Source organism: Mobula hypostoma, chromosome 9 (genome assembly GCF_963921235.1).
Source record: "Mobula hypostoma chromosome 9, sMobHyp1.1, whole genome shotgun sequence".
Classification (NCBI taxonomy): Eukaryota; Metazoa; Chordata; class Chondrichthyes; order Myliobatiformes; family Myliobatidae; genus Mobula; species Mobula hypostoma.
Window position 1 is genome coordinate 121432661 of NC_086105.1, and position 27112 is coordinate 121459772.

At 41.4% G+C, this 27112-nt stretch overlaps 1 protein-coding gene across 3 annotated transcripts in view; it reads left to right on the plus strand.

Annotated features, from left to right (window-relative positions):
• Positions 1-27112, plus strand: part of arhgdig (Rho GDP dissociation inhibitor (GDI) gamma) — a 114446-nt gene that overhangs the window by 51890 nt on the left and 35444 nt on the right. For all 3 annotated transcript variants that reach the window (XM_063057450.1, XM_063057449.1, XM_063057448.1), the window contains one exon: positions 18141-18317. In XM_063057450.1, coding sequence (XP_062913520.1) covers positions 18146-18317 — 172 coding nt within the window. In that variant the 5' untranslated portion in view covers positions 18141-18145. The remainder of the gene's footprint in view (positions 1-18140; positions 18318-27112) is intronic.

Consider the following 27112-nt stretch of genomic DNA (forward strand, 5'->3'; position numbering starts at 1 on the left):
TTTTTAAATTTCTGTTCTTTCAAATCCAAAATCCCATCCTTTGTTTGAAGAGCTATACAATGGGTTTCCTGCAAGACCAAGCCTGCTCACATCACTGCTGACTGAGCAGATTCTCTTTAGTATCTGTATTAATATATTCTCAATGTTTTGCATTTATAATCATGGGGTTCATAAAATGAGCTCCTGGTTGAAAGATATATAAAAGCAATGTTACTTTGTGATGTGATGTGCTATATGTGCAAGTGTAAATTAGCATTGGTAAGCCACACCCATATATATCTTGCAGATGCGAAATAACTTTTTGTTGCTGACAAATACGTCTGATCCTGAGAAATCCTTAGTAAATATGAGCAGTAATTATGACCAATGAAAACAGTCAATTGTGAGGTAGACTGGTTTCAGGCCAGTCTAAGAATTATGTTTAAGGACAGTTTCATTTTTGCTTTGTATAGTTTAATCAATGTTGCTCCATTCATAACTCTGTATGAGAGTGGTGTGTGCGTGAGAGTTTCTGTCAGGTTAATTTTCTTTTTAAGAATTCGAACTTTGATACTTTAACCCACTAGAATTCACTTCATACAGAAAAAAGACTTGTACTGAGCATTGTGTAGTAATATGGCTTTATGCTCGGTTTTTGTAAATGATCCAGTCCTTATTGTGGAATACGCATACATTACCTGGGCTGTGTGAAGTCTCTGGAATGTGTCACTCCCCACAGTGAAACAATTGTACTGAAGTAGCTTAACAGTGAGAAGCATTTCTTGAACTGAAACTGCTAAACAAGAATAAGGTTCTGCTTTATTCCTGAGACTGTGAATGTATTTTTGAAAGGTGCTTGTGTTTGTTGCTGGCTACCAAGGGAAACGATGCAGCAAGGCAATCTAGGTACAACTACATGATGGCTGCACAGCCCTCCAAAAAGTGTCTCCTCTATTGAACATATGGTCCCGTTAGGCAGGACCTTTACATGCACAGCTGCTGGTTTTCAGTGCTTTAGAACAGTTCCTTCAGCTACCCTGAGTGGTTTTAAATTACTTAAGGGATGTGCTTTCTTTCACTCCCCAAGCCTCTGAAATTATAATGCCTGTGATGTATAGCTTCCATCACAACCCTTTTTTTTATCTTTCACACCCAATATGGGTATTTCAGATAAAAGGCTGTGCTTTTGAGTAATTTACGCTGTTTTCATTCTCTTTGCTGTCTTGCCATGCCTGTGTGCTTTATTCTGAGAGCAAGCTCTGTTCAGGCATGCTTCCTTGGCAAAATTTCTCCAGTAGCAATCCTTATGTTGTCTAAATATTTAATTATGGATTGGCTTGAAGTCTATGGTCAGACTATGCCAGCCACCTAGTGTCTTCAGTTTGCTTCTCTTGATTTCATGTCCTTACTGCAACCCGTTCAATTGCCTACTAATATGGTAATTGAAGTACATTATGAGAGGCATTAATTTTCTGTTTCCGCACACAATTCTAACAGAGAGCTTCCATTTATGGAAAACCTTTTGATGCAGCCAGAAGATTCTTCAGAGGATTATTGTCAATCCAAAAAGAAACATTGAAGTACGAACTAGTGGCAGATGACCAAAAGCTTGATCTGATGGGTTTGTTTTGTGAAAGAAAGATAATTGGGAATTTACGGCAGATTTGAGGCCTTTGGAAGCTGAATGTTTTGAAGTTAAATGACTGAATCTGAAACTATTCCAAAATTGGAGGACTGCAGATCTCTTTAAGATTTAATATAACTGGAAAGGTTTACATCAACAGGGAGGGGCGAGACACAGGGAAGGATTTGAAAGCAAGGATGGGAGGGTTAATGTATGTAGAGGCATGGCTTAACCTGGAGTCAATGGCCAAGAGTGAATGGTATGAGTTATTACCCAGGTAGCAACATTTTGAATGGCTGTAGAGGGCATAACTAGAGAGGACAGCAAGGACTATACCAGTAAAGTCAAGCGTAGAGTTTATAAAGGCATTGACAAGGGATTCCAAAATTAATGAGGCTGGATTTAGGCAGTATTATTGACGTGGGGGTATAGGGCCCTAATGTGGCATGTATATGAGGCCCCGTCATTGTAGGGTCAAGTACAATACTGAAGTTGTTAATGGTCTGCTTCAATTTCACACATTGGCAAGGGAGAGTGGTAGAGTCAAAAGCTGGAAAATGCAACTTATGACAAGGTCAGAAGATGATTAGTTCAGTCTTTCTAATGTAGGGGAAAATTTCAGCTCACCCCTTGCTGAATCCTGGTCAAACAGTCTGACAACTGAGAGACAGTGGATGAGTCAAGACAAGTTGTGGTGACGTAAAACTCTGCTTTATAAACATATCCTATGTCGTATTTGTAGATTACATGGAAAGTGACGCAATTTTTAGTTGACTAAGGATAGATCCTGGGGTAGTACTAGTGGTAATGATGCAGATATGAGAAAGCTGGTAATTCTTTGGTTGTGACTGGAGGCATAATAATGGAAGTTTTGGTTATAAGAAGGAACTGAAGAGACTGGAATTTTGGAATTATACACAGTCATTGGCGCATCACACCTTCACTGTGTTCAGTTATTTACTAAAACTCTCTTCTCTCTTACACACTGAACATTGTATTTTCAAAAATATCCCCTTTTAAAATTTAAAATAAGTATTCTTTCATCTGTTTCAACCATCTTCTCTGTTTATAAAAATGCAATCTCTACCTTAATTTTAAATGTGAATCCTTGTAGCGGCCACAAAATTTATTTTAAAGAAGCATCCTTTTATTCTGAACACCTCACTCAGATTTATTAAACTTCTCCGTTTGTATAGAAAGAACTCCATTCTTTTTTGTTCTTTTCCATACCCTGGTTGGTGTTGTGATGCTGTGATGAATTTCTTCTCTACTCTTTTGTTAACCTTATATTATTCTTAAAGCACTGTCTCCAAAATATGAACGAATTTGTGGTTCACTCATATTTACTTTATATAGGATTAACCATTATTTTTGTGCCTATTTTTTACAGCTTTATCAACGTGATTTTTGAAAGATGTTTCAGTTTGTATTTCAGAATCATCTCAAAATAGTTTTACCATTTCCTCTAATATGATATTGCCTCTAATTTAATTTTTCTATCAGTTAATCCATTAACTGTGCCCTAAATCACAATTTTAATATATCACTTCATATATCAAGGGTGAGGGGTCAGGAGACTGTGCAATTCATCTGCCTGCTCTCTGAGAATGAGACCTGATAGATTAAAGCTCTAATGCTATTATAACTTCCTAAAGTATCAACCAAACGCAGCCTTCCTTTATGTTCCTGTATAACCCATAAACTGACAGAAAAAGCAGATACTGATCCACTGCCACTTCCCCTACCTGTAGGGCAGGCATGGTTAAAATCAGGGCCCTGAATCTACACAGTCTGCTTCAGAGTTATCTTGCTCCCTCTTATCTGCCTTGCCTAGAAATATTAGTACAACATCTGTTGTTACCCAACTTCATGCCAAGTAAGTGTGGAAATAGGGATTCTGGAAATGAATTTGGAACTCAGCATGCAGGGGGCTACAATGTATATTGTGAGGCCTGAGGAAGTATGCCTAAGCTTCCTCTTTAACTTAAAATACCCTTTCTGCTGTCAAACCACTTCTGACCTGGTGGGAGATGACATCTCCCCTTATTTAAAATTGATGATGTTAATTGGAGGTAGGCTATCTTCATGGTAATTTTATTATTTATAAAAGGGCCCTTGCACATCTGGGTGAATAGCTTAATTCCTGATATGCTAGTAAAAGTCAGAAATTGCATTACTTGTGTAGAGTATTGATGGTTAAGTCACTAAATAAAAATTCACTGCTTAATATCTCCAAAGCAGATTCCATCAGGTTCAAATGGGAGTGGCAATTAAATTACAAACAATCCCAGTATGTCAAATAATTTTCGTGAAAAATAAAGCCAAATTTTGGATATATTTATATTGCATCATTGGATTTACTAAGGATCGGTTTGAAACATTTGTGAGAATATTATTTCTTATTATTATTCTGGTTATTGTGGGAAAGTACATTGAAACTTAATCAAACAGTGGAATCTATTTGATTCACATTGTATAAAAGGATATTTATATTGCGCTTAAGAAAATTTGTTTATATTTCTTCATTCTTTGTTCTAAATTTAAAAGTAATCATCAATATTAATTCTGACATTTTATGTCTCTTTCTCACCACTCATCTTGATGGATTCCAAATAGTTTTCTAAGCAATTCTTTCAATACATCTTTCAGGAAGTGTACCACTGAATGTGGTAGAAATAAGATTGAGGAGAATTGTTAGATACTGAGTCTAATGAAACAATACACCACAACAATCAAATAAACGCAGAAGAAACAAAGAGCAAAATACTACTGACATTGGAAATTTGAAATAAAATAGAAACATGGGTCACGCAGCATCTGTAGAGGCGGAAGCAGATCTAATTTTTGGTTTGATGGTCTTTTGCCAGAATTTCGAAAATTTGAAGATCAAGTAATATTTAAGATGTAGGGAAAGGGGAGAGATGTGGAGAGAATACAAGGAAAGGTTTGCAAAGCTGAAATGAAGGCGGAAGCGATTAAATGATGGATGAGGTGATAGAGTGTGAAAAATGGTGGTGCTGGCATTGGAAGTTAAAAGAGGGCAGTCTGGATGAGGTGGTAGACAGGAGGAGATGAGCAAAATGCTCCTGCACCTTGGTGAGGACAGACACAGTTGGTTGTCCTGGCACCAAGTGGTTGGTTTACAGAACAGCTCTAGTCACTCCATGAGGGTGACATGGGCTTCTAGTTGCCTACCTTCTTAATTCTTTACCTCACTTTAATTTTGATCTCCCTGGTTTTGGTTCCTACACTGTTCATGTCCAATGTATCCTCGAGCCTCAAGACTTTCTCTTCTGCAGAGGTGTGTTGTAGGCTTCACGGTGAAGAAAACGTGTATCCCACATTTGCAATATTCTTTTTATATTTCTCTTTCTCTATGCTGATAATTTCAGGTATTTATTAATCTTCTCCAGACATGCCTTTACCATCCTCTTTCACCCATCTTATCAGTCCTGTTGTCAGTAAGTCTGTGTAAGCCTTTAGAATATTAACGTGTGCAGATAAACCCATGGAATATAAACCCCAAAAAGCTGTGACCCAGTTCCTGAATTTTCTGCATTGAAAACTTTAGCTAGTTAAGCCACAGTCTTAACACCACCACCTTAAGAGTAATTAGTTATAGGTAATATATGTTGGTCTTTTCTGTATTTCTGTGTTCCATAAATAAATGAAAATTAATGTCCTTTTATAACCTCTGGTTCTAATTTGTACACTTTAGCTTGTTTCCTCTCTGTGCCATATCAACAGATCTAGATTTTCAGCTCTTTATTCTTTCAGCCAGTACAGGCCTAAGCAATCAGCACTTCTCACAAGCCAATCAGAGAACGTAACCCCCGTTCCTATTTTCTGATGCTCTGACCAATTATAAGATTATACCTACTGCTACAGCTTCTTAATTTATTACAAATCTTTTGATATCTCAGATCCGTATTAATTAGCCTCTGTTATCCACATCATCCACAGGTAATCTTGTTCATAAAGCTCAGAAAAAAAAACAATTGCATTAGTCAGGGATGATATATCTTCAAGATTATTATTAAATGATATGTATGAGGACTCATTTACTGTGTGGAAGAAATTTTCCTTAAGTCGCTCATACTAAGTATGCAAAATGCTACCTTTTACTCTGCTCATCCAAAATTCAGTTCCATTTGAATTGATGTGTCCAAGAACAAATTTCTGTCTTTCGGTTTCTGAAGGTAAATTGCAGAAAGTTTTGCACAGTTGATGTTGGATAGATGGTCTGCATAAAATGAAATTCTTCATTTTTGAATCTGGACACCTTGACAAATTATGATGAACCCAAATGCAATTGTTCCAGCATTTGTTTCAATCCACTGAAGTTCAAAGCATTCAATCTTAGAGTAAAAAAAAGAGATTTAGTCAGTTATTTTAAACGCCTACCACAAATTTCCTTAGAAAGGAAAACCTCTGTTCTTTCTGTATCCAGGACTTACTTGTGACTCAAGTTTGACCCTAATAGGGTTAACACACAACAAGCTTCTGACATGGCCTATCGTCAACTTATATAGAACTCAACTTCATGTTGTAGATGTGATCTATTTTTCCTTGACAGAGAATCCTTCACTTGAAATGAGGTCATTGGTTACTGGTGAATAATTGTCATTGTTTTCTAATCCTGTATAAATACACTCAGTTGGAAAATATTATTTTCGCAGTCTAACAGACCATTAGCAAGATTCCTCATTATTGCACATCACCGAGAGCTCGCAGTGGATATAATGAGGTTATAGAGATAATAAGTTTATGATGTAAAGTTGAAAGCATTAAAGTATTAGCCAATAGAGCAGAGAAATCTATATCAATTGCAGATTTGTTTTCAGTGTTTTCTCTTTAAATTCCTGGTATTATTTCTGCTTGTATATATGTGTGTGTGTGTGTGTGTGTGTGTATGTATGTGTGTGTGTGTGTGTGTGTATAAACTCCTGTGATTGGCAGAAATATCTTTCAATATCCTTGCAGGCTTTTTGATATCATTGCATCAACACTTAGCGCCAGGTGTCTCTCTGTAGAGATGACATAATGGGGATAGAAAGCAAAACAAGAAATATCTATTGACAAGTGTTTTGTATTTGTTGAGATGAGGTGTTGGTTCATTCCTTTTCATTTTGTGTGCTTTGCTCAAGGTATTTTTCACTCCCTTTTATTTATCCCATAAGTGACACAGGAGGGTAATGCTACATGATTTGAGTCTATGGTATCCTGTACATTAGGACAGTTAAATTTTGAGTGAAAAGAGAGTTAAATGTAATCCATTCAGGTTCCTTCTTTATTTTGTATTAGTTCATCAAATCCTCTACTTGACTCTATCCTCGCCCATAAAGCAGGCGACACACTACCACCCCCAGCACTAAATCCAATTTACCTTTGGAATTCACTTCCTTGGATAGTCTCTTCATGCAACGATCTGATTGTCAGGTGCAGCAGCAAGGTAATGTGATGTGGAAGCTAAATTACATAAAGCTCTTTTATTTGAAAACCATGCAGATTGAAGCTGGATTTTCCTTTCAAGTATTATGAGTATTTCTGGGTCGTTCCACACTGTGAGCTAAGTTTTTCCAAATTTTCTTCCAGTTGCTGGTCACCAACTCAATTTTGACTCAATATTGGAGAAAGTGGTGCCAAGGCAGACCCCATTCCACCTTCACTTCTTCACTTGGAACATTGCAGGATAACTTGCTGACATTGTTCTGGGATGATCATTTTTGGGGCACAAGTGGACATGTGGTTTTAAAAAATCCACACCATTGAACTTGGAGTCCTGCATGCCAAATAAAAATTAAATTCCCAAACCTTCCACCCTATTCCTCTCATTCACTGCCCTAAAAACCTTCCATGTCCACCTCTAGTCTATGTACAAGCCCCAACGTACCCCCACCCTCAATCCACACCCTACTTAACTTAACCTCACCTCAGTCTTGGTAGGAGGTTTTAGCTCGCAGTCACAACTGAAGTTTTATATGGTAGGATGATGACCGAAACAGTTGTAGCTACTCTTGCATCTAGACAATTCTAGTCCACCTTGTGGGTGCACTAGACCTTATGTGTTCCGGTATTTTATTTTGTGAGTGTTTCCTATTATATACTCGCTGAGACATGAATGGTATTTTTATTTCCTTTAATGCATCTTCATGGCATAAGTATATAGCATATTAAAAATTGAAAAACGTCTAAACATAATATCATACCTTGATATAGACATCTAAGGAAGTTCTTTTATTTATGGCTGGCAACTTACTGGGCTCCTATCTACTTCTGTAGATTTATGCCCCCCACCTCTGTATTAAATTTGGGAATATTATGACAGGATTGGTGGATATTTAGGCAAAACCTGCAATTAGCATCTACTTCGGGTGCATTTTTGGTCGGGTTTCATCCATGTAAAAAACTACAGAGAAATTTGACTATGTGCTAAATATGCAATTCAATGGTAAATCATGAATACCATGGGTCATTTAAAATCCCACCTTCCAGCTACTTTGGACCCGGTCCTCTACTCTGTCCCACCTGGAAAACAACGCCTCTTATGCAAGGATGTTCATTGAAATCAGCTCGGTGTTTAACACAATCACCCCTCAGAGGCTGGTGTGTAAACTGTCCTCACTGGGACTCAAAACCCCATTCTGTAACTAGATCTTGGACTTCTTGATGGATAGATGCCAGTCAATCCCAGCTGGCAGCAACATCTTGAACTCCATCACGTCCCGACAGGGCTTTGTGCTCAGCTGCTGCTGTTCATGTTGCTAACTCACGACTGCACTACCAGATCCAGCTCAAACCGCACCATCAAGTTTGCTCATGAGCTGGCATACAGATAGGAGGGAGAGAGCTTGTCAAGCAGTGTAAGAGCAACAACCCGAGTCCCAATGGGGACAAGACAAAAGAGGTGATTGTGGACTTCAAGAAGGCACAGGTCAACCACTCTCCATTGCACATGAGTTGGCTTTGCTGTGGAGAGAGTGAAGAGCACAAAGTTCCAGTGTGTGCACATAATGGACAATTTAACCTGGACCAACAACACCTCCTCATTAGTCAAGAAGGCACAGCAGCATATACATTTTCTGAGGAGATTGAGGCTCCCTGCTCCGATTCTAACAACTTTCCACAGGAGCACCATCGAGAGTGTCCTGTCTGCCTTCATCACTACAAGGCATCAGATCACATGACCCTACAGAGGATCGTAGAAATCAGCAAGAGGATTACCAAGGGGAATAAAACAGAGTCGTGGGGAGGACCAAGATTAATAGTATTGATGGGAGAAGGGTGATGATAATGGTTGGCGACCAGGAATCAGAATGGGGCTGGAGTGGAGAGTCCAGCTCTATAAAGGGAAGAGTGCTGGAGACGGTTAGGTCAGTGAATTGGGAAATGACGGTGGAGTGTCTGGGAGATTGGCAGTTAGAATGAGGATCTGGTGGTCAGGTCAGCAGATTTGGAGTTGGGTGAAGATTACGTGGGATTTGGAAACCAGGGGGCGAGGTAAATACATCATTTAGATGTGACTTTGCAGAACTGGCCTTGTAGACTGGAGCCATGCGGTTCCTCTGCAGGTAATGCCAAAAAAAAAGAGTTGTGGTGACTTACTTCCATGTATGTGACCTGCATGGATGAAAATCCATAAAGCAGCACCCAGGCCTGCATGGCACACCAGTGGCCTTGACAGTGCATTGATAAGCATGGAGAAGCTTACAGAGAAGTCATTGATTTTGTGCAACTTGAGGTAAGTCCCAGACTTGCCTCTGTAATTGTTTTTATTGGACCAATTACGAAGTACACAAACATGTTTGTTGTATGATATGTCATTTTCAAGTCGCGGTGCTATAAGTATCTTTCATAACCTGAGGACACACCAAAGCGCACTGCAGAAAGTAAATTAAAGTTTAGGAGATGCAGTGGCTGATTTGCACAGATAATGTCCTGCACAGTGGCCAGATGATCTGTTTAGTCTGTTGGTAGAAAGCAAGCTGGTGACCAGTTCAATGCATGAAATCTGCTCCTTTTCAACAACGCCATTGGATTTTTCTTTTCTGTGGACATTTCATCCATGACGTGAAACCTCTGTCAGTGCAGTATGGAGGTGGCAGCCTAGAATGTGTTCCCTTGGCCCTGGTGGTGTGCTTCCATGTGGAATATTGTTAAATCGGATTGTGCTGCAGTACCCACACCAGTTTTTTTGCGGTGTAGGACATGCCCAACGTTTCCTAATATCATTCATCAATCATGACCAGTTCACTTACTGTTGCCCGAGTGCAGCACCTTGGACTCAGCTCTGTGAGTGACTTGTGGTGTGGTTCAGGTTATCTGGAACTAACCTGGTTTTCGGGTCAGTTGAAAATCATTCCATGGAGTACTGGGTGCAGAAGCAAGGATGAACATAAAATCCCCAATACAGCCCGGTGCAACAGAAACATTCTCTTTCCAATTGACAGCTTTACTATTTTGTATTCATATTTCTACATGACGTAGAAAGAGGCTGTTCAGCCCGTTTAGTCTATGCCAGCTCACACAGAGCAAACCAATTCCCTGATTAATTTTTCCTATAACCAGCTCTCGGTCCCATTCCCATCAATTCCCTTCAGATTCCAACTCTTACTGCACCGAGGACAATTTACCATGGCCACGTAATCTGTCAAACTGCACATGTGTGAGATATGGGAGGAAACTGGAGAAATAAAGGGAAATCCACACAGCCACAGAGAGAACACACAAGCTCCACACAATGAGCATCAAAAATTTGGAGTGAACCACAATGATGTAGATGGGGTATTCATACCTAATCCTCCTTGACACAGTTCACTTGTTCTCGCATGGTGGTCCCTTTGGATTATCAGCTGCATATGGCTTGGTCTTCCCAGATCTCCTACCATAAACAATCTCCTGTCCCTCAATCGCCCAGCGGTTGCCTTTTTGCTTCAGTCTTACTCTTGTGCTTTCCCGGCTCAGCTACTGAAACTGCACATTATGGAGATTTAAAAGCAGGACTATATATAGGAATGGCCTAAGCAGAGGGCAGGGTGACAGCTCACTGTGGGCTGTTCATGGAATATTCAGCTGAGGATCTTTATTGAACAGGACATACACCAGACTCTGGGGGCTACACGCAGTAATGTGCTGAATGTGTTAGCACAACTTCAGTGTGCATTGTCCAGTCCAACCTTGTGCAGAGTTCCTAACAGAACACAGATCGATACCAGCATGGATGTGGCGCAGAATGTCACTTCAACCCGCAGCAAATGACGGCCAATCTTCCAACTTCAGCTGCAGCACAACCAGGAAAGGAGATTCACACGTACGTTGAAACGTACGACGGAAAGTGTCATTTACGTCAAATCAGATCAGTGAGGATTGTGCGAGTAGCCAGCAGGAATCACCACACTTCCGTTGCCAACATGGCATGCCCACAACTCACTAACTCTAACTGTACGCCTTTGGAATGTGATAAGGAACCAAAGCAATGGAAGGAGACCCACGTGGTCTCGGGGAGAACAAACTCCATACAGACTGTGGTGGGAAGTGATCCCCAATCTTATAGCTGCCATCGTAGAGTGTTGCACTAACTGCAACTCTACCATGCTGCCCCTCCATTTAATATCTAGCTGGGACAATGGCAGTCTTGATAGCTGCCACACTAACCTTGCTGCTCTACTGCAAGGCTAGCTTTTGATACCAGTCAAAGTGGCTGCAAGTGTGTCAATCAAATCTAGGCTCAACTGGACTAAAAGGGATGTTGTGGCGCTAACCATGAAGGGCAGCAGTGGCTCTGGTAAGGTGAACACCAACCTCTTGTCATCTCTCATTGCTTAAGTGTGGTTCTGCTCTATGGCATGATGACAGCACCATGACGGTCATCATCAGTATGGTTTAAGTGTACATGGGCTTTCTACCTGAATAAGGAGGAGCTTGTGGAAGAGAAAGGTTTGTGTCAGATGGTGGAAACTTGTTGGATTTGATAGAAGCTGTGAAGGCTGATCCATTGAATATGGAGACTGGAATTTCAGGGTCTGGTGAATTCTGCCCTTGCCCTTTCTGGAAGGAGAAGTTTTAAGAGCAGAGTGGTTTATAGATGAGATGTGGACAAGGATTGTGTCCACCAAGCCTACACAAAGGTGGAAGATGTTAGTGGAAGTTTTAATACTTTAGGAGTGGCTGTAGAATGGTGGGACCATTTTGTGTTGACATTTCTCATGATGTCCATAAGAGAAGATGTAGGAGCAGAATTAGGCCACCTGGCCCATCGAGTCTGCTCCGCCATTCAATCACGGCTGATCCTTTTTGCTTTCTCCTCCTCAACCCCAGTTCATGGCCTTCTCCCCGTACCCTTTGATGCCATGTCCAATCAAGAACCTATCAATCTCTGCCTTAAATACACCCAACGACCTGGCCTCCACAGATGCACGTGGCAGCAAATTCCACAAATTCACCACCCTTTGGCTAAATAAATTTCTCCGCATCTCTGGTTTGAAAGGGCGCCCCTCTATCCTGAGGCTGTGCCCTCTTGTCCTAAACTCTCCCACCATGGGAAACATCCTTTCCACATCTACTCTGTATAGGCCTTGCAACATTTGAAAGGTTTCAATGACATTCCCCCCACCCTCTCAATCCTTCTGAGCCATCAAATGTTCCTCGTATGGTAACCCTTTAATTGCTGGAATTATCCCTGTGAACCTCCTCTGGACCGTCTCAAATGCCAGCACATCTTTTCTAAGATGAGGGGCCCAAAACTGTTCAAAATACTCAAGGTGAGGCCTCATCAGTGCCTTATAAAGCCTCAGCATCACATCCTTGAAATGTGATGCTTTGAAATGAATGCTAACATGGCATTTGCCTTCCTCACCACTGACTCAATCTGCAAGTTAACCTTCAGGGTGTTCTGCATAAGGACTCCCAAGTCCCTCTGCATCTCAGATTCCTGGAATTTCTCCCCATTTAGAAAATAGTCCACACGTTTATTTCTACTACCAAAGTGCATGACCATGCATTTTCCAACATTGTATTTCGTTTGCCACTTCCTTGCCCATTCACCTCATCTGTCTAAGTCCGTGTGCATCCTACCTGTTTCTTCAAGACTATCTGCAAACGTGGCAACAAAGCTATCTATTCTATCATCTAAATCATTTATATGCAGCATAAAAAGAAGTGGTCCCAACACTGACCACTGCGGAACACCACATGTCTATTCATCTCCTACTCCACCACCTCCTCAGATAGTCCTTCACATGGTGGCAGCAGCAAGTCAAATTAGCCTGTCGTCGATGAGTTTGTAAAAGGGCCCACGTTGTCCTAGCGTCCAGAGGCCCCTGGTTGGGCATACCCCAAGACTTCTCACTTGAGGAGTAGTAATCTTTAACAAAGGTTGTTGAGTTTAATACAGGCGATATCATAATTAGACTTAGGAATCACTTTTTAAAAAAGTACATGTGAAAATGAATGCTTAATATTTGCTATTAAGTTAATTGCCTCTATCACATTTGATTTTTTTTTTCTTTGTTTTAATAGCAGCTTCTAAGTCTTCAGTGTCAGAAAATCGTTGACGATGAAGTTGATTGAGTGGATAAATATTGGTTAGCGCAGAAGGATGGAATTGGTGAAGAATGTGATAAGGGTCTAGAAATTGTACCATGCAGGGTGCATTTTAGGTATACACGTGCTTAAATTTGCAAACTGGCAGACAGGCACCCTGCACCACAGTATTTGTAAGGACAACCTGTATTTCTGGTTGAAAAAGAGAAGAGACCTAATGCCTTATACAAGGAAATCAATCTTGCAGAATGTTAGCAGAGGAAAGCCTAAACCGTTCTCCCCACTGTTTCCTTTTTCGGTGTCTCATCCCCTTCAACCCCACCTCCCACCTCATCCAGGATGATCTGACTCCCAGCTTCAGTCTTCCTTGAGTATCACAAAACTCTGATCTCCTTTGCCCATTTTCTATTTCTGTTCCTGAGGCTGCCGCAAAACGACACATTTCACATCCTACGAGACAGTGATAATAAACCCGGTTCTGCTCCTGCATTTAATTCCTGCCCCAATATGTCTGCCGCCTACCTGTGAACTGGTGCCAGTCTGCTCTTGGTGTTTGGGTCAGTTATTGAAATGTTTGCACAGAAGTTGGCTCTAAGCCCTTCCCCTTGACTTCCAGAGGATTGCTTGCTGCCCCTCTTCAAGTTGAGGGTCAGTTAATTGACTTGGTGTGAGATTACGATATTTTTGTAGCGCATGTGACTTATGTAATATTGAGAACGTATCTCTTTAAGAATTGCTTGCTACACGTTGCTGCAAATATTTCAGTGTAAAGCATTGCAGAAGTTTTCATTAGTAGAAACCATGAAAATGAATGCCTTATTTAATCAATAAATGGCCTTTATGTTGTTCAAAACACATAACCACCTTTCTTTCAATGCCTAAACAGGACACAGCAATGGCTAATTGCTTAGTCGATCCTTTGTAGTATATGGGTGCAAAGCGTTGATATTTCATGAGGATTTCCAGCCATATACTCTCCACATTCCAGCCTGTCTGTCATGTGACATTGTGCTGTTTACAGCCTCTGTGCCATGTTGCAAGTAGGGCTTAGACCTGTCAATGTGCCTAGCTGTCTCCTTTAGCATCCCTAGGGCATGATCTCTGCTTTTCACAACATCTGTGTTACTCAGGTGCAGTGCTGTTGTAAAAGGATGTGAACCATGTGTTCTTGGCTACTTTCCGTCTGGTACCAAGTGACCTGCAGTTTCTGAGCCATCCCTATTAGACGGATAGATAGATACTTTATTGATCCCAAAGGAAATTATAGTGTCACAGCAGCATTACAAGTGCACAGATATACAAATATTAGAAGAGAAGTAAGAAGAAATAAAAATTAAGTTAACTCAAACAGTCTAACAGGAGAGGGTCATCACCTCCCCAGCTATAGGTTGACTCGTTATAGAGCCTAATGGTCGAGGGTAAGAATGACCTCATATCGTGCTCTTTGGAGCAGTGCAGTTGTCTTAGTCTATTACTAAAAGTGCTCCTCTGTTCAGCCAAGAGGGCATGCAGAGGGTGAGAAACATTGAATGGCAGATTTTTGTATGAAAATTTACCATAAATTATATAAATTTTCTGGAGGGCGTGTGTGTGTGTGTGTGGGGGGAGGTGAAATTGTGGAATAAATACCAAAAATAAATACCTATAAAAAAGCTTGTATTGCCATTTTCCATAATTGAAGCACTGTCATTAGTATTTGACTCAAGAAAAGCAAGTTGAGATGATAAAATTTTGAACTAATTCATTTGCTCTGTATTTTACATAAATTTAGAGAAAGCAAATATTATTCTATATCTCAGTTTTGTGTAGAGATTTGTGACTTCTGCAAGGGAGAGTTTCTATTTCCTGAACAGCGGTAATGCATAGTTTACCTGTATAATTAGCAGAAAATAACCAATAAGTGAATGTATCTATGACGCATTGTATACACTAAGGCTTTAAAATGTTTTAAGACCATAGATCATAAGATATAGGAGCAGAATTAGGCCACTTGACCCATTAACACCTCTCCACTATTCCATCATGGCTGATCGATCATCCCTCTCAACTCCACACTCCTGAGTTCTCCTCATAACCTTTGACTCCCTGACTAACCAAGAACCTTTCAACCTCTGCTTTAACTATACTAAATGACTTGGCTTCCACAGCTATCCATAGCAATGAATTCCACAGTTTCACCATCCTTTGGCTAAAGAAATTCCTTCTCAACTCTCATCTAAATGGATGTTCCTTTATTCTGAGGCTGTGACCTTTGGTCCTCGATGCACCCACTGTAGGAAACGTCCTCTCCACATACACTCTATCTGAGCTTTTCAATATTCCATAGGCTTCAATGAGATACCCCTTATTCTAATAAACTCCAGTGAGTACAGGGCCAGAGCCATCGAATGCTCCTGCTGTGTTAACCATTTCATTCCCAGAATTATTCTTGTGAACCTCCTCTGGACCCTGTCAATGCCAGCACATCTTTTCTTATATAAGGAGCCCAAAACTTGTTAACATCCTTGCTCATATATTCTAGTCCTTGTGAAATAAATGCTAAAATTGCATTTGCCTTTGGATTTGTTCCCTGTTTAGAAAATAATCTATGCCTTTATTCCTTCTACCAAAGTGCATGGCCATATGCTATACTATATTCCATCCGTACTTCTTTGCCCTTTCTCCCAATCTGTCCAAGTCCTTCTGCAGATCCCCTGCTTCCTTAACACTACCTGCCCTTCCACCTATCTTTGTATCGTCCACAAACATGGCCACAAAGCCATCAACTCCGAATCGCTGACATATAACGTGAAAAGAAGTGGTTCCAGTACCAACCCCTGAGGAACATCACTTGTCACCAACATCCAAGCAGAATAGGCCCCATTTATTCCACTCCTTGCCTCCTGCCGATCAGACAATCTTCTATCCATATTAATATTTCTCTTGTAATACCATGGGCTCTTACCTTGTTAAGGAGCTTCATGTACGACACGTTGTAAAAAGCTTTCTGCAAATCCAAATTCACTGACTCTTCTTTATCTATTCTGCCTGTTATTTCCTCAAAGAATTCTAACAGATTTGTCAGGCAAGTTTTTCCCCTTAAGAATTTATATAACTTTCCTTTATGTAACTGGAAAGGTATCATTAATACATTTTAAAGATTTCTTTCCTGTAACAAGATAGCCTGTCCCCCTAGAGGGAGACCAGCAAAATTTTTGTCAACTTAAGTATCACTTTAACTTGTCAAAACAGATGCTTCTAGGATCACATCAGTATGACAGAGCACACAGAGAGCAAAACCAAATTGCTAGAGGAACTTAGCAGGTCAAGCAGCTTCTATGGGGCCAAAGAGATGAGACCTTACATTCCTTGACCTGCAAAGATGCTGCCTGACCTGTTGAGTTCCTCCAGCAATTTGTTTCCTGAGCACAGAAGACTTCTGCTAATTAGTATGTTTTTCATGTTCTTCATGTAAATTTTCTTCAGGTAACATAATCCATAAATTGACTTTCTCAACATCCAGCTCATCTATTCATTGTTTTAAAAATACAAATAAAGTGAAATATTGTTCTTTCCCAACAATTTGATCCAACAAGTCTGATTTGAATTAATTTTAATTTTTAGCTTTATTGCTGCCAAGCTACACTTAGTTGATTACAAGTATCTGCTTACATTGGACTTCTGGAGGAAACAAAGGTTGCTACATAGAGTGATAGAGTCATAGGGCACTACAGCACAGAAACAGGCCCTTCAGCCCATTTAGTCTGTGCTGAACTATTATTCTGCCTAGTCCCATCGACCTGCACCCGGACCATACCCCTCCATTCCCCTCCCATCCATGTAATTATCCAAATTTCTCTTAAAAGCTGAAATCAATCCGAATTCATTTCCACTGGCGGCTCGGTTCACACTCTCAGTACCCTTGAGTGAAGAAGTTCTCCTTCATGTTCCCCTTAAACATTTCACCTTTTACCCTTAACCGATGACGTCTAGTTGTAGTAATACCAACCTCAGTGGAAAAAGCTTGCTTGTATTCACCTTACCTATACTCCGCATAATTTTGTATACCTCTGTCAAATCACCCCTCATTCTTCTATGCTCCAGGGAATAGGTCCAGACCTGTTCAACCTTTCCCTGTAACTTAGGACCTCAAATCCCATTGACATCCTTGTAAATGTTCTCTGGTCTCCTTCAATCTTATTGATATCCTTCTGTAGGTAGGTTACCCGAACTGCACCCAATACTCATAATTAGTCCTCACTCAAAGTCTTAACAACTTCAACATAACATCACAACTCCTATAGTTAATACTTTGATTTATGAAGGCCAGAGAGCCAAAAGCTCTCTTTACGACCCTATGTACCTGTGATGGTACTTTCAGGGAGTTATGGATCTTATTCCTAGATCCCTGTATCCAAATCCACACTTGTGATTCTATTGAGAAGTGCATCTTGTAGCCTGGTCCTGCTGTCAGGCTTCAGCGCACACTCCAGTTGGTGATTTATAGGTGTTGTTACGACCCCTATATATGTTTTTAAGGTCAACACCTCCCAAGCCATGTCCACTCAAAACGCCATGTCATTGTAGTATCACCAAACAGGGCAGGGGCAATAACGGGGCCTCAAGGCACTCAGTGGAACATCTTTCAGTCTCCACCCGACTCATTTTTAACAGAGCCAGGACACTAAAGGCTATGAGGTATCAGCCCTCAGAACAGACATTTTGTATTTTGTTACGTCGGGAATAGGGATAATTGTAATTGCTCCTCTGTAAGTTTCCACTGTGTTGTGTCATGCTCAATATTTTCAATTTTAAACTGGTACAATTTTCAATTTGTATAACACGATTGTCCAAAGGAATTAAATTGCTCTCCATTCGCTGCACACAATTTAAATGATAATATTCAAAGTTTTGGTAATTTAATTTCACGTAATATTATGCAGAATCTCTCTATACCAGATGATTTGCACTACATTTTGTCTAATAGAATAAACCTGTGAACCTTCCTCTTTCTCAGATATTATGGCAGACAAGGATCCAGAAATATATCCCGTTGAAGAGAATGCCTTGGTTGATACAAACTACAAAGCACCAGCACAGAAGACACTTAAAGAAATTCAGGAGATGGACTGTAATGATGAGAGTTTGAACAAATACAAACAGGCACTTCTTGGCTCCTCTCCTAAGAATGTAGGTTAGTATTTCATTAATATTGAAAAACTGACGGAATAGTTCCCCATCTTGCTGCGTCTGAATTATGTGAAAGGAATATTTCCTTTATAACCAGAGTGACAGGGCTGAGGATGGTGCAGTTTGTATATAAGTCAGTGCAGTCTGCAGTGAGACTCTGAGGACAGGCAGATGATAGGGGAAAGTTGCAATCAGTGGGATGAGTTGAAATGTAACATGGGGCAGAATCATAAAAGGATGATGAATACTTGACTTAAGGTGTTATATTTGAATGCATGCTGTATACAGAATAAGATAGATGAACTTGCAGTACAGTTAAAGATTGGCAGGCATGACATTGTGGGCATCACTGAGTCGTAACTGAATGAGGATGATAGTTTGGAGCTTAACGTCCAAGAATACACATTGTATTGAAAGGACACGCAGGTAGGCAGAGGGTGGCTTTATTTGTAAAATATGAAATCAAATCCTTAGAAAGAGGTGACATAGGATCAGAAGATGTAAAATCATTGTGGGTAGAGTTAAAAACTGCAAGGGTAAAACCACCCTGATGGGAGTTATATACAGGCCTCCAAGCAGTAGCTTGGATATGGGATATAAATTACAACTGGAGATAGCAAAGGCACGTAAAAGGGGGAATGTTACAATAGTCATGGGTGATTTCAATATGCATGTAGATTTGAAAAGTCAGGTTGTTGCAGGATCCCACTAGACAAAATTTGTAGAATGCCAATGAGATGGCATTTTCGAGCAGCTTGCGGTTGAGCCCATAAGGAAAAATACAATTCTGGATTGGGTATTGTATATGAACCAGATTTGATTAGGGAGCTTAAGGTAAAGGAACCCTTAGGAGACAGTGATCATAATATGATAGAATTCACTGTACAGTTTGAGAGGGAGAAGATAAAATCAGATGTGTCAGTATTACAGTGGAGTTAAGGGAATTACAGAAGAATGAGAGGGGAGCTGGTCAAAGTTGTTTGAAAGGGGATACTACCAGGGATAACTGCAGAATAGCAATGGCTGGAGTTTCTGGGGGAATTTGGAAGGTGCAAGATAGAAACATCCCAAAGATAAAGAAGTATTCTAAAGGGAGGATGAGAGAACTATGGTTGACAAGGGAAGTCAAAAACAGCATAAAAGATAAAGAGGGGGCATATAGTAGAGCAAAGATTAGTGGGAAAGAGGATTGAGAAGCTTTTAAAAACTAAGAGAAGGGAACTAAAAAGCCATAAGGAAAGAAAAGATAAAGGATGAAGGGAAGATAACCAATAATATCAAAGAGAATACCAAGGATTTTTCAGATACATAAAGAGTAAAAGAGTGGTGAGAGTGGCAATTGGCCTGCTATAAAATGATACTGGAGAGGTAGTAATGGGGGACAAAGAAATGGCTGAATAACTAAGTAAATATTGTGCGTCTGTATTCATTGTGGAAATCACTCAGCATCCATTTCGAGAGGACTGGAATATAAGAACTAGGATGTAATGCTGAGGCATTATAAGGCATTGGTTAGACCACACTTGGGGTATTGTGAGGTGTTTTGAGCCCTTAACTCAGAAAGGATGTGCTGGCATTGGAGAGGCTCCAGAGCAGGTTCACGAGGATGATTCTGGGAATGAAAGTGTTAAGGTATGAGAAGCATTTGATGGCTTTGAGCCAATTGTTTCTGGAGTTTAGAAGAATGAAGAGGAATCTCATTGAAACCTATAGAATATTGCAAGTCCTATATAGAGTGCATATGGAGAAGATGTTTACTATAGTGGGTGAGTCTAGGACCAGAACCACAGCCTCAGAACAGAGGAATGTACATTCAGAACAAAGGTAAGGAGGATTTTCTTTAGCCAGAGGGCGTTGAATCTGTGGAATTCATTGCCATGGACAGCTGAGGAGGCCAAGTCATTGAGTATATTTAAAGTGGAGGTTGATAGATTCTTGATAAGTTTGGGAATTAAAGTTTACATGGAGGAGAATGGGCTTGAGAGGGATAACAAGTCAGCCATGATGGAATGGTGGAGCAGACTCAATGGGCTGAATGGCCTCATTCTGCTCCTATGTCTTATGGTGTAAATCTTAATTTCTTTCCAAGTACAAATGCCTTATTATGCAAGTAGCATATAGAAGTGTTGTGAGGCTTGAATCAGAAGATGGAGAGTAACCAGGTAAGCTATATTTTAATGCTGGGCTATGAACTGTACTGAATTTGCAATGACAAAAATCTTCAATGACAAAGTGAGCTAAATTATTGATTCAATCTTTCACCACCAAACAAGAAAAATATCCTTCCTAAATACTACCTTCATCCTAAATTCTGATTTATTTTACAGTTGAATATTTGTTGTGCTGTTACTTTTTCCTTGCAGAGAGTCAGTCACATCTGAGGAGCTATGGGGAGGGTCGGCTGGGATATTGAGGACAGTTTTATATTTTGGAATGTGATGGGGAGATGGGAATGATTGGTCATGATCCCTGTTGATTTAGACAAAGAAGAATAGACAGCTTACACATGCCCCTATTTGAACTCTTCCAAGCTACTCTCAGTAATCAGAATGTGTGAGTGACCAACCATTGCAACTTTGATAGAAAATACTTCAAAACCTGAAATCCACTGCTACAGTTCCAGGGCAAGTTCTGGGATGATTAAGTCTCTGATGATAAAGAATTCTTTCAATTGAAACTATTACTATTTCATGGACTTGAGAATGATCTCTGAGATCCATTTGGAGTTTGCTTATCCTTCAGCTTCGAAACAGTGACCTAGATACAGTATGATGCAGGACGATTTCTCTTCTTAAAAAGCTCTGAATTTCTGCTCTCAGTTAACGTGTACTGCTGAACCATTCTTGTTACCTTTGTCAGATCCTCTGATGTGTCTTGTGTTTTACTGTATTAACTGTACCATGAAACTGCAGGGAGGGAGGGAGCAATAGACAATAGGTGCAGAAGTAGACCATTCGGCCCTTCAAGCCTGTACTGCCATTCTGAGATCATGGCTGATCATCTACTATCAATAACCGGTTCCTGCCTTGTCCCCATAACCCTTGATTCCCCTATCCATAGAATACCTATCTAGCTCCTTCTTGAAAGCATCCAGAGAATTGGCCTCCACTGCCTTCTGAGGCAGCGCGTTCCACACCTCCACAATTCTCTGGGAGAAGAAGTTCCTCCTCAACTCTGTCCTAAATGACCTACCCCTTATTCTTAAACCATGCCCTCTGGTACTGGACTCTCCCAGCATCTGGAACATATTTCCTGCCTCTATCTTGTCCAATCCCTTAATAATCTTATATGTCTCAATCAGATCCCCCCTCAATCTCCTTAATTCCAGCGTGTACAAGCCCAGTCTCTCTAAGCTCTCTGCGTAAGACAGTCCGGACATCCCAGGAATTAACCTAGTGAACCTATGCTGCACCTCCTCCACAGCCAGGATGTCCTTCCTTAACCCTGGAGACCAAAACTGCACACAATACTCCAGGTGTGGTCTCACCAGGGCCCTGTACAAATGCAAAAGGATTTCCTTGCTTTTGTACTCAATTCCCTTTGTAATAAAGGCCAACATTCCATTAGCCTTCTTCACTGCCTGCTGCACTTGCTCATTCACCTTCAGAGACTGATGAACAAGTACTCCTAGATCTCTTTGTATTTCTCCTTTACCTAACTCCACACCGTTAAGATAATAATCTGCCTTCCTGTTCTTGCTCCCAAAGTGAATAACCTCACACTTATTCACATTAAACGCCATCTGCCAAGTTTCCGCCCACTCACCCAGCCTATCCAAGTCACCTTGAATTCTCCTAACATCCTCATCACATGTCACACTGCCACCCAGCTTAGTATCATCAGCAAACTTGCTGATGTTATTCACAATGCCTTCCTCTAAATCATTGACGTAAATCGTAAACAGCTGTGGTCCCTGTGGCACCCCACTAGTCACCACCTGCCATTCTGAGAAACACCCATTCACTGCTACCCTTTGCTTTCTATCTGCCAACCAGTTTTCTATCCATGTCAATATCCTCCCCCCAATGCCATGAGCTCTGATTTTACCCACCAATCTCCTATGTGGTACCTTATCAAATGCCTTCTGAAAGTCAAGGTACACCACATCCACTGGATCTCCCGCGTCTATCTTCCTGGTTACATCCTCGAAAAACTCCAATAGATTAGTCAAGCATGATTTGCCCTTGGTAAATCCATGCTGGCTCGCCCCAATCCTATCACTGCTATCAAGATATGCCGCTATTTCGTCTTTAATAGTGGACTCTAGCATCTTCCCCACTACTGATGTTAGGCTAACAGGGCGATAGTTCTCTGTTTTCTCCCTCCCTCCTTTCTTAAAAAGTGGGATAACATTAGCCATTCGCCAATCCTCAGGAACTGATACTGAATCTAAGGAGCATTGGAAAATGATCACCAATGCGTCTGCAATTTCCAGAGCTACCTCCTTTAGTACCCTAGGATGCAGACCATCTGGACCTGGGGATTTGTTAGCCTTCAGTCCCATCAGTCTACTCATCACCGTTTCCTTCCTATGTCAATCTGTTTCAGTTCCTCTGTTACCCTATGTCCTTGGCCCATCCATACATCTGGGAGATTGCTTGTGTCTTCCCTAGTGAAGACAGATCCAAAGTCCTTATTAAATTCGTCTGCCATTTCTCTGTTTCCCATAACAATTTCTCCCAATTCATTCTTCAAGGGCCCAACATTGTTCTTAACTATCTTCCTTCTCTTCACATACCTAAAAAAAACTTTTGCTATCCCCCTTTATATTCCTAGCTAGCTTGCGTTCATACCACATTTTTTCTCCCTGTATAGCCTTTTTAGTTAAGTTCTGTTGCTCCTTTAAAATTTCCCAATCATCCATCTTCCCACTCACCTTAGCTCTGTTATACTTCTTTTTTAATGCTATGCCATCTCTGACTTCCTTTGTCAACCACTGTGGCCACTTTCCCCCCTTTGAATCCTTCCTTCTCCAGGGGATGAACTGATTTTGCACCTTGTGCATTATTCCCAAGAATACCTGCCATTGCTGTTCCACTGTCTTTTCTGCTAGGATATCCAACCAGTCAACTTTGGCCAGCTCCTCCCTCATGGCTCCATAGTCTCCTCTGTTTAACTGCAATACTGACACTTCTGATCTGCCCTTATCCCTCTCAACTTGCAGATAAAAACTTATCATATTATGGTCACTACCTCCTAATGGCTCCTTTACTTCAAGATCACTTATCAAATCCTGTTCATTGCACAACACTAAATACAGAATAGCCTTATCCCTGGTCGGCTCTCGTACAAGCTGCTCCAAAAATGCATCCTATAGGCACTCTACAAACTCCCTATCCTGGGGTCCAGTACCAACCTGATTTTCCCAGTTCACCTGCATGTTGAAATCCCCCATAACTACTGCGACATTTCCTCTACCACATGCCATTGTTAACTCCCTATTCAACTTGCACCCAATATCCATGCTACTGCTTGGGGGCCTGTAGATAACACCTGTCAGGGTCTTTTTGCCTTTACTGTTCCACAGTTCTATCCACACTGACTTTACTTCTCCTAATTCTATGTCCCCCCTTGCAAGGGACTGAATCTCATTCCTCACCAACAGGGCCACCCCACCCCCTCTGCCCACCTTTCTGTCCCTTCGATAGCACGTATACCCTTGTACATTCAATTCCCAGGTCTGATCCCCCTGCAGCCATGTCCCCGTTATCCCAACAACATCATAGTTACCCATTCGCACCTGAGCTTCAAGCTCATCCACCTTATTTCTGACACTTCGCACATTCAGATATAGAATTTTTAACTCATTTCTCCTCTCTCTGTTTAAATCGCTGCCTATTGTGCATAACCCAGCTCCCCAAACTCTCACTGGGCTATACGCCCCTTGAATTTTGTTGTCCTTCTTAAATTTACTTACTCTTTCTGCACATTTAACTCCATGCTCCGTCAGACCATCCCTCTGCACATGTATCCTCCTTATCACTCGTTCCGCCTCACCTTTCTCTACTTCACACTTAATATTCCGGAACCGTGTAGTCCCCACCTGTCCTTTATACTTCATCTCGCTATCCTCTCTCACATTCTGGATCCCTGCCCCCTGCAAATTTAGTTTAACCCACCCCCCCAAGCAGCACTAGCAAACTTTCCTGCAAGAATGTTAGTACCCCTCCAGTTCAGGTGTAAATGCTCCCGTTGGAACAGATCCCACCTTCCCTGGAACAAAGCCCAATTGTCTAAACACCTGAAGCCCTCCCTCCTGCACCATCCTCTCAGCCACGTATTGATCTGTATAATCCTTCTGTTCCTCGCCTCACTCACACGTGGCACAGGTAGCAATCGTGAGATTGTTACCCTGGAGGTCCTGCCCTTCAGCTTTGCACCTAACTCCCTGAACTCACTACGCAGGAGCCCCTCACTCTTCCTACCCACGTTGTTGGTCCCTACATGGACCACAACATCTGGATTCTTGGCCTCCCTCTCGAGAATAACCTGCACCCGATCTGAGATGTCCTGGACCCCGGCACCAGGGAGGCAACATATCATCCGAGACTCCCGATCTCCCCCACAAAATCTCCTATCTGCCCCCCGACTATAGAATCCCCTATCACTACCGCTGTCCTCTCTTCCCTCCTCCCCTTCTGAGTCGAGGGTCCAACCTCAGTGTCAGAGACAGGACCACTGCAACTTGTTCCTGGTAGGTCATCCCCACCAACAGTATCCAAAACGGTATACTTATTGTTGATGGGAATGGCCACAGAGGTGCTCTGCACTCTCTGCCTGCTCCCCCTTGATCTCCTGACAGTCACCCAGTAGCCTACCTCCTGTATTTTCGGTGTGACTACCTCCCGATAACTCTTATCTATCTCTGTCTCTGCCTCCCGAATGATCCGTAGTTCATCCAGCTCCAGCTCCAATTCCCTAACTTGCTCTGATAGGAGCTGCAGCTGGATGCACCATGAGAGGCCTGCGTCGGGCATTTTCATGCCTTACAAGGTGCAGATTGGAAGTCTGTGTGGGGCACCACTCCTCGCACAGACACTAGAGCAATGTGTGGTTAAGTGCCTTGCTCAAGGACACAAACACGCTGCCGCAGCTGAGTCTCGAACTAGCGATTTTCAGATCACTAGCCTCAACCACTTGGCCATGTGCCCACAATAAAACTGCAAGTTGATGTTAATTTCTTTCATTATCAAATTGATGAGAGAGGGCATACAGGCTAGTTGAGTGGTGTAACAACAACTTTGCACACAATGTTAGTAAGACGAAAGAGCTGTTTGTGGACTTAAAAAAGGATAAGATGAGGGAACACAAACCAATCCTCATGGTGGGATCAGAAGTGGACTGAGTGAGCAATTCTGAGTGCCTGGATGTCAATATCTCTGAGGACCTAACCTGGTCCCAACATATTGGCGCAGCTATAAAGGAGGCAAGATGGCAGCTATATTTCATTAGGAGCTTGGAGAGATTTGGTTTGTCACCTAAAGCACTCAAAAACTTCTACGGATGTACCGTGGAGAGCATTCTGACTGACTGCATCACCATCTGGTATGGTGGGGGGCGGGGTGGGGTGGGTTGCAAGTCAGGTACAGCACAGGATCAAAGTAAGCTGCAGGAAGTTGTAAACTTAGTCAGCTCCACCATGGGTACTAGCTTCCATTGTATCCAGGACATCTTCAAGGAGCAGTGCTTCAGAAAGGTGATGTCCATCATTAAGGAGCCCCACCACCTGGAACATGTCCTCTTCTTGTTGTTACTATCAAGAAGGATGTAGAGAAGCCTAAAGGCACACACTCAGTGATTCAGGAACAGCTTTTTGCCCTCTGCCATCCAATTTCTAAAAGGACATTGAACCCATGAACACTACCTCACGACCTTCTTGAAATTTCTGTTTTTGCACTACTTATTTTAACTGTTTAATGCACATACATGCTTCCTGTAATTCAGTGTTTTTTCTATATTTATCATGTTTGGATTGTACAAATTTCACGACAGTGGGCGATGTGACTCATTAATGACGCCTGTCAGTGGCTCAGTGAGCAATCACTGAGGACAGCGTGGGAAATGCCCACCTATCAGCAATTGATCATATACAGTAAATCAAAGACCCAAAATGGAGTTAGCCAGCTGATGATCGAAGCACAATGATCAACTGTTTGGAGGATAAGAAGATGGAGATAAATCATCCACTATCAACTGACTTTTGGAGAATCTGAACAACCAAGTAGCCCAAATGCATGAATAAGTGATTACAGGTGACCCCTGTTGTGGTGGGATTCGATTCCTAGAAAAGGGTCTGTGTTAGAAACATAGAAAACCCACAGCACAATACAGGCCCTTTGGCCCACAGTGTTGTGCCAAACATGTACTTACATAGAAATTACCTAAGGTTACCTATAGCCCTCTGTTTTTCTAAGCTCCATGTACCTATCCAGGAGTCTCTTAAAAGACCCTATTGTATCTGCCTCCATCACCGTCGCTGGCAGCCCATTCCACGCACTCACCACTCTCTGCTTAAAAAAATTTACCCTGACATCTCCTCTGTACCTATTTCCAAGTACTTTAAAACTGTGCCCTCTTGTGTTAGCCATTTCAGCCCTGGGAAAAAGCTTCTGACTATCCACACGAATAGTGTTGTGAATTTCCATAAGCCGAAATTGCATAATCTGTGCAAGCTTCAATAAACATGAATTTTTAAAAAAGGAAATTATTTGTTCATTTATTTACTATTTTCACATAATTTCTATAAGAGTGAATTTTAATCTGTATCTCATTTTTGGGTAGTGATTTGTGAATTCTGTA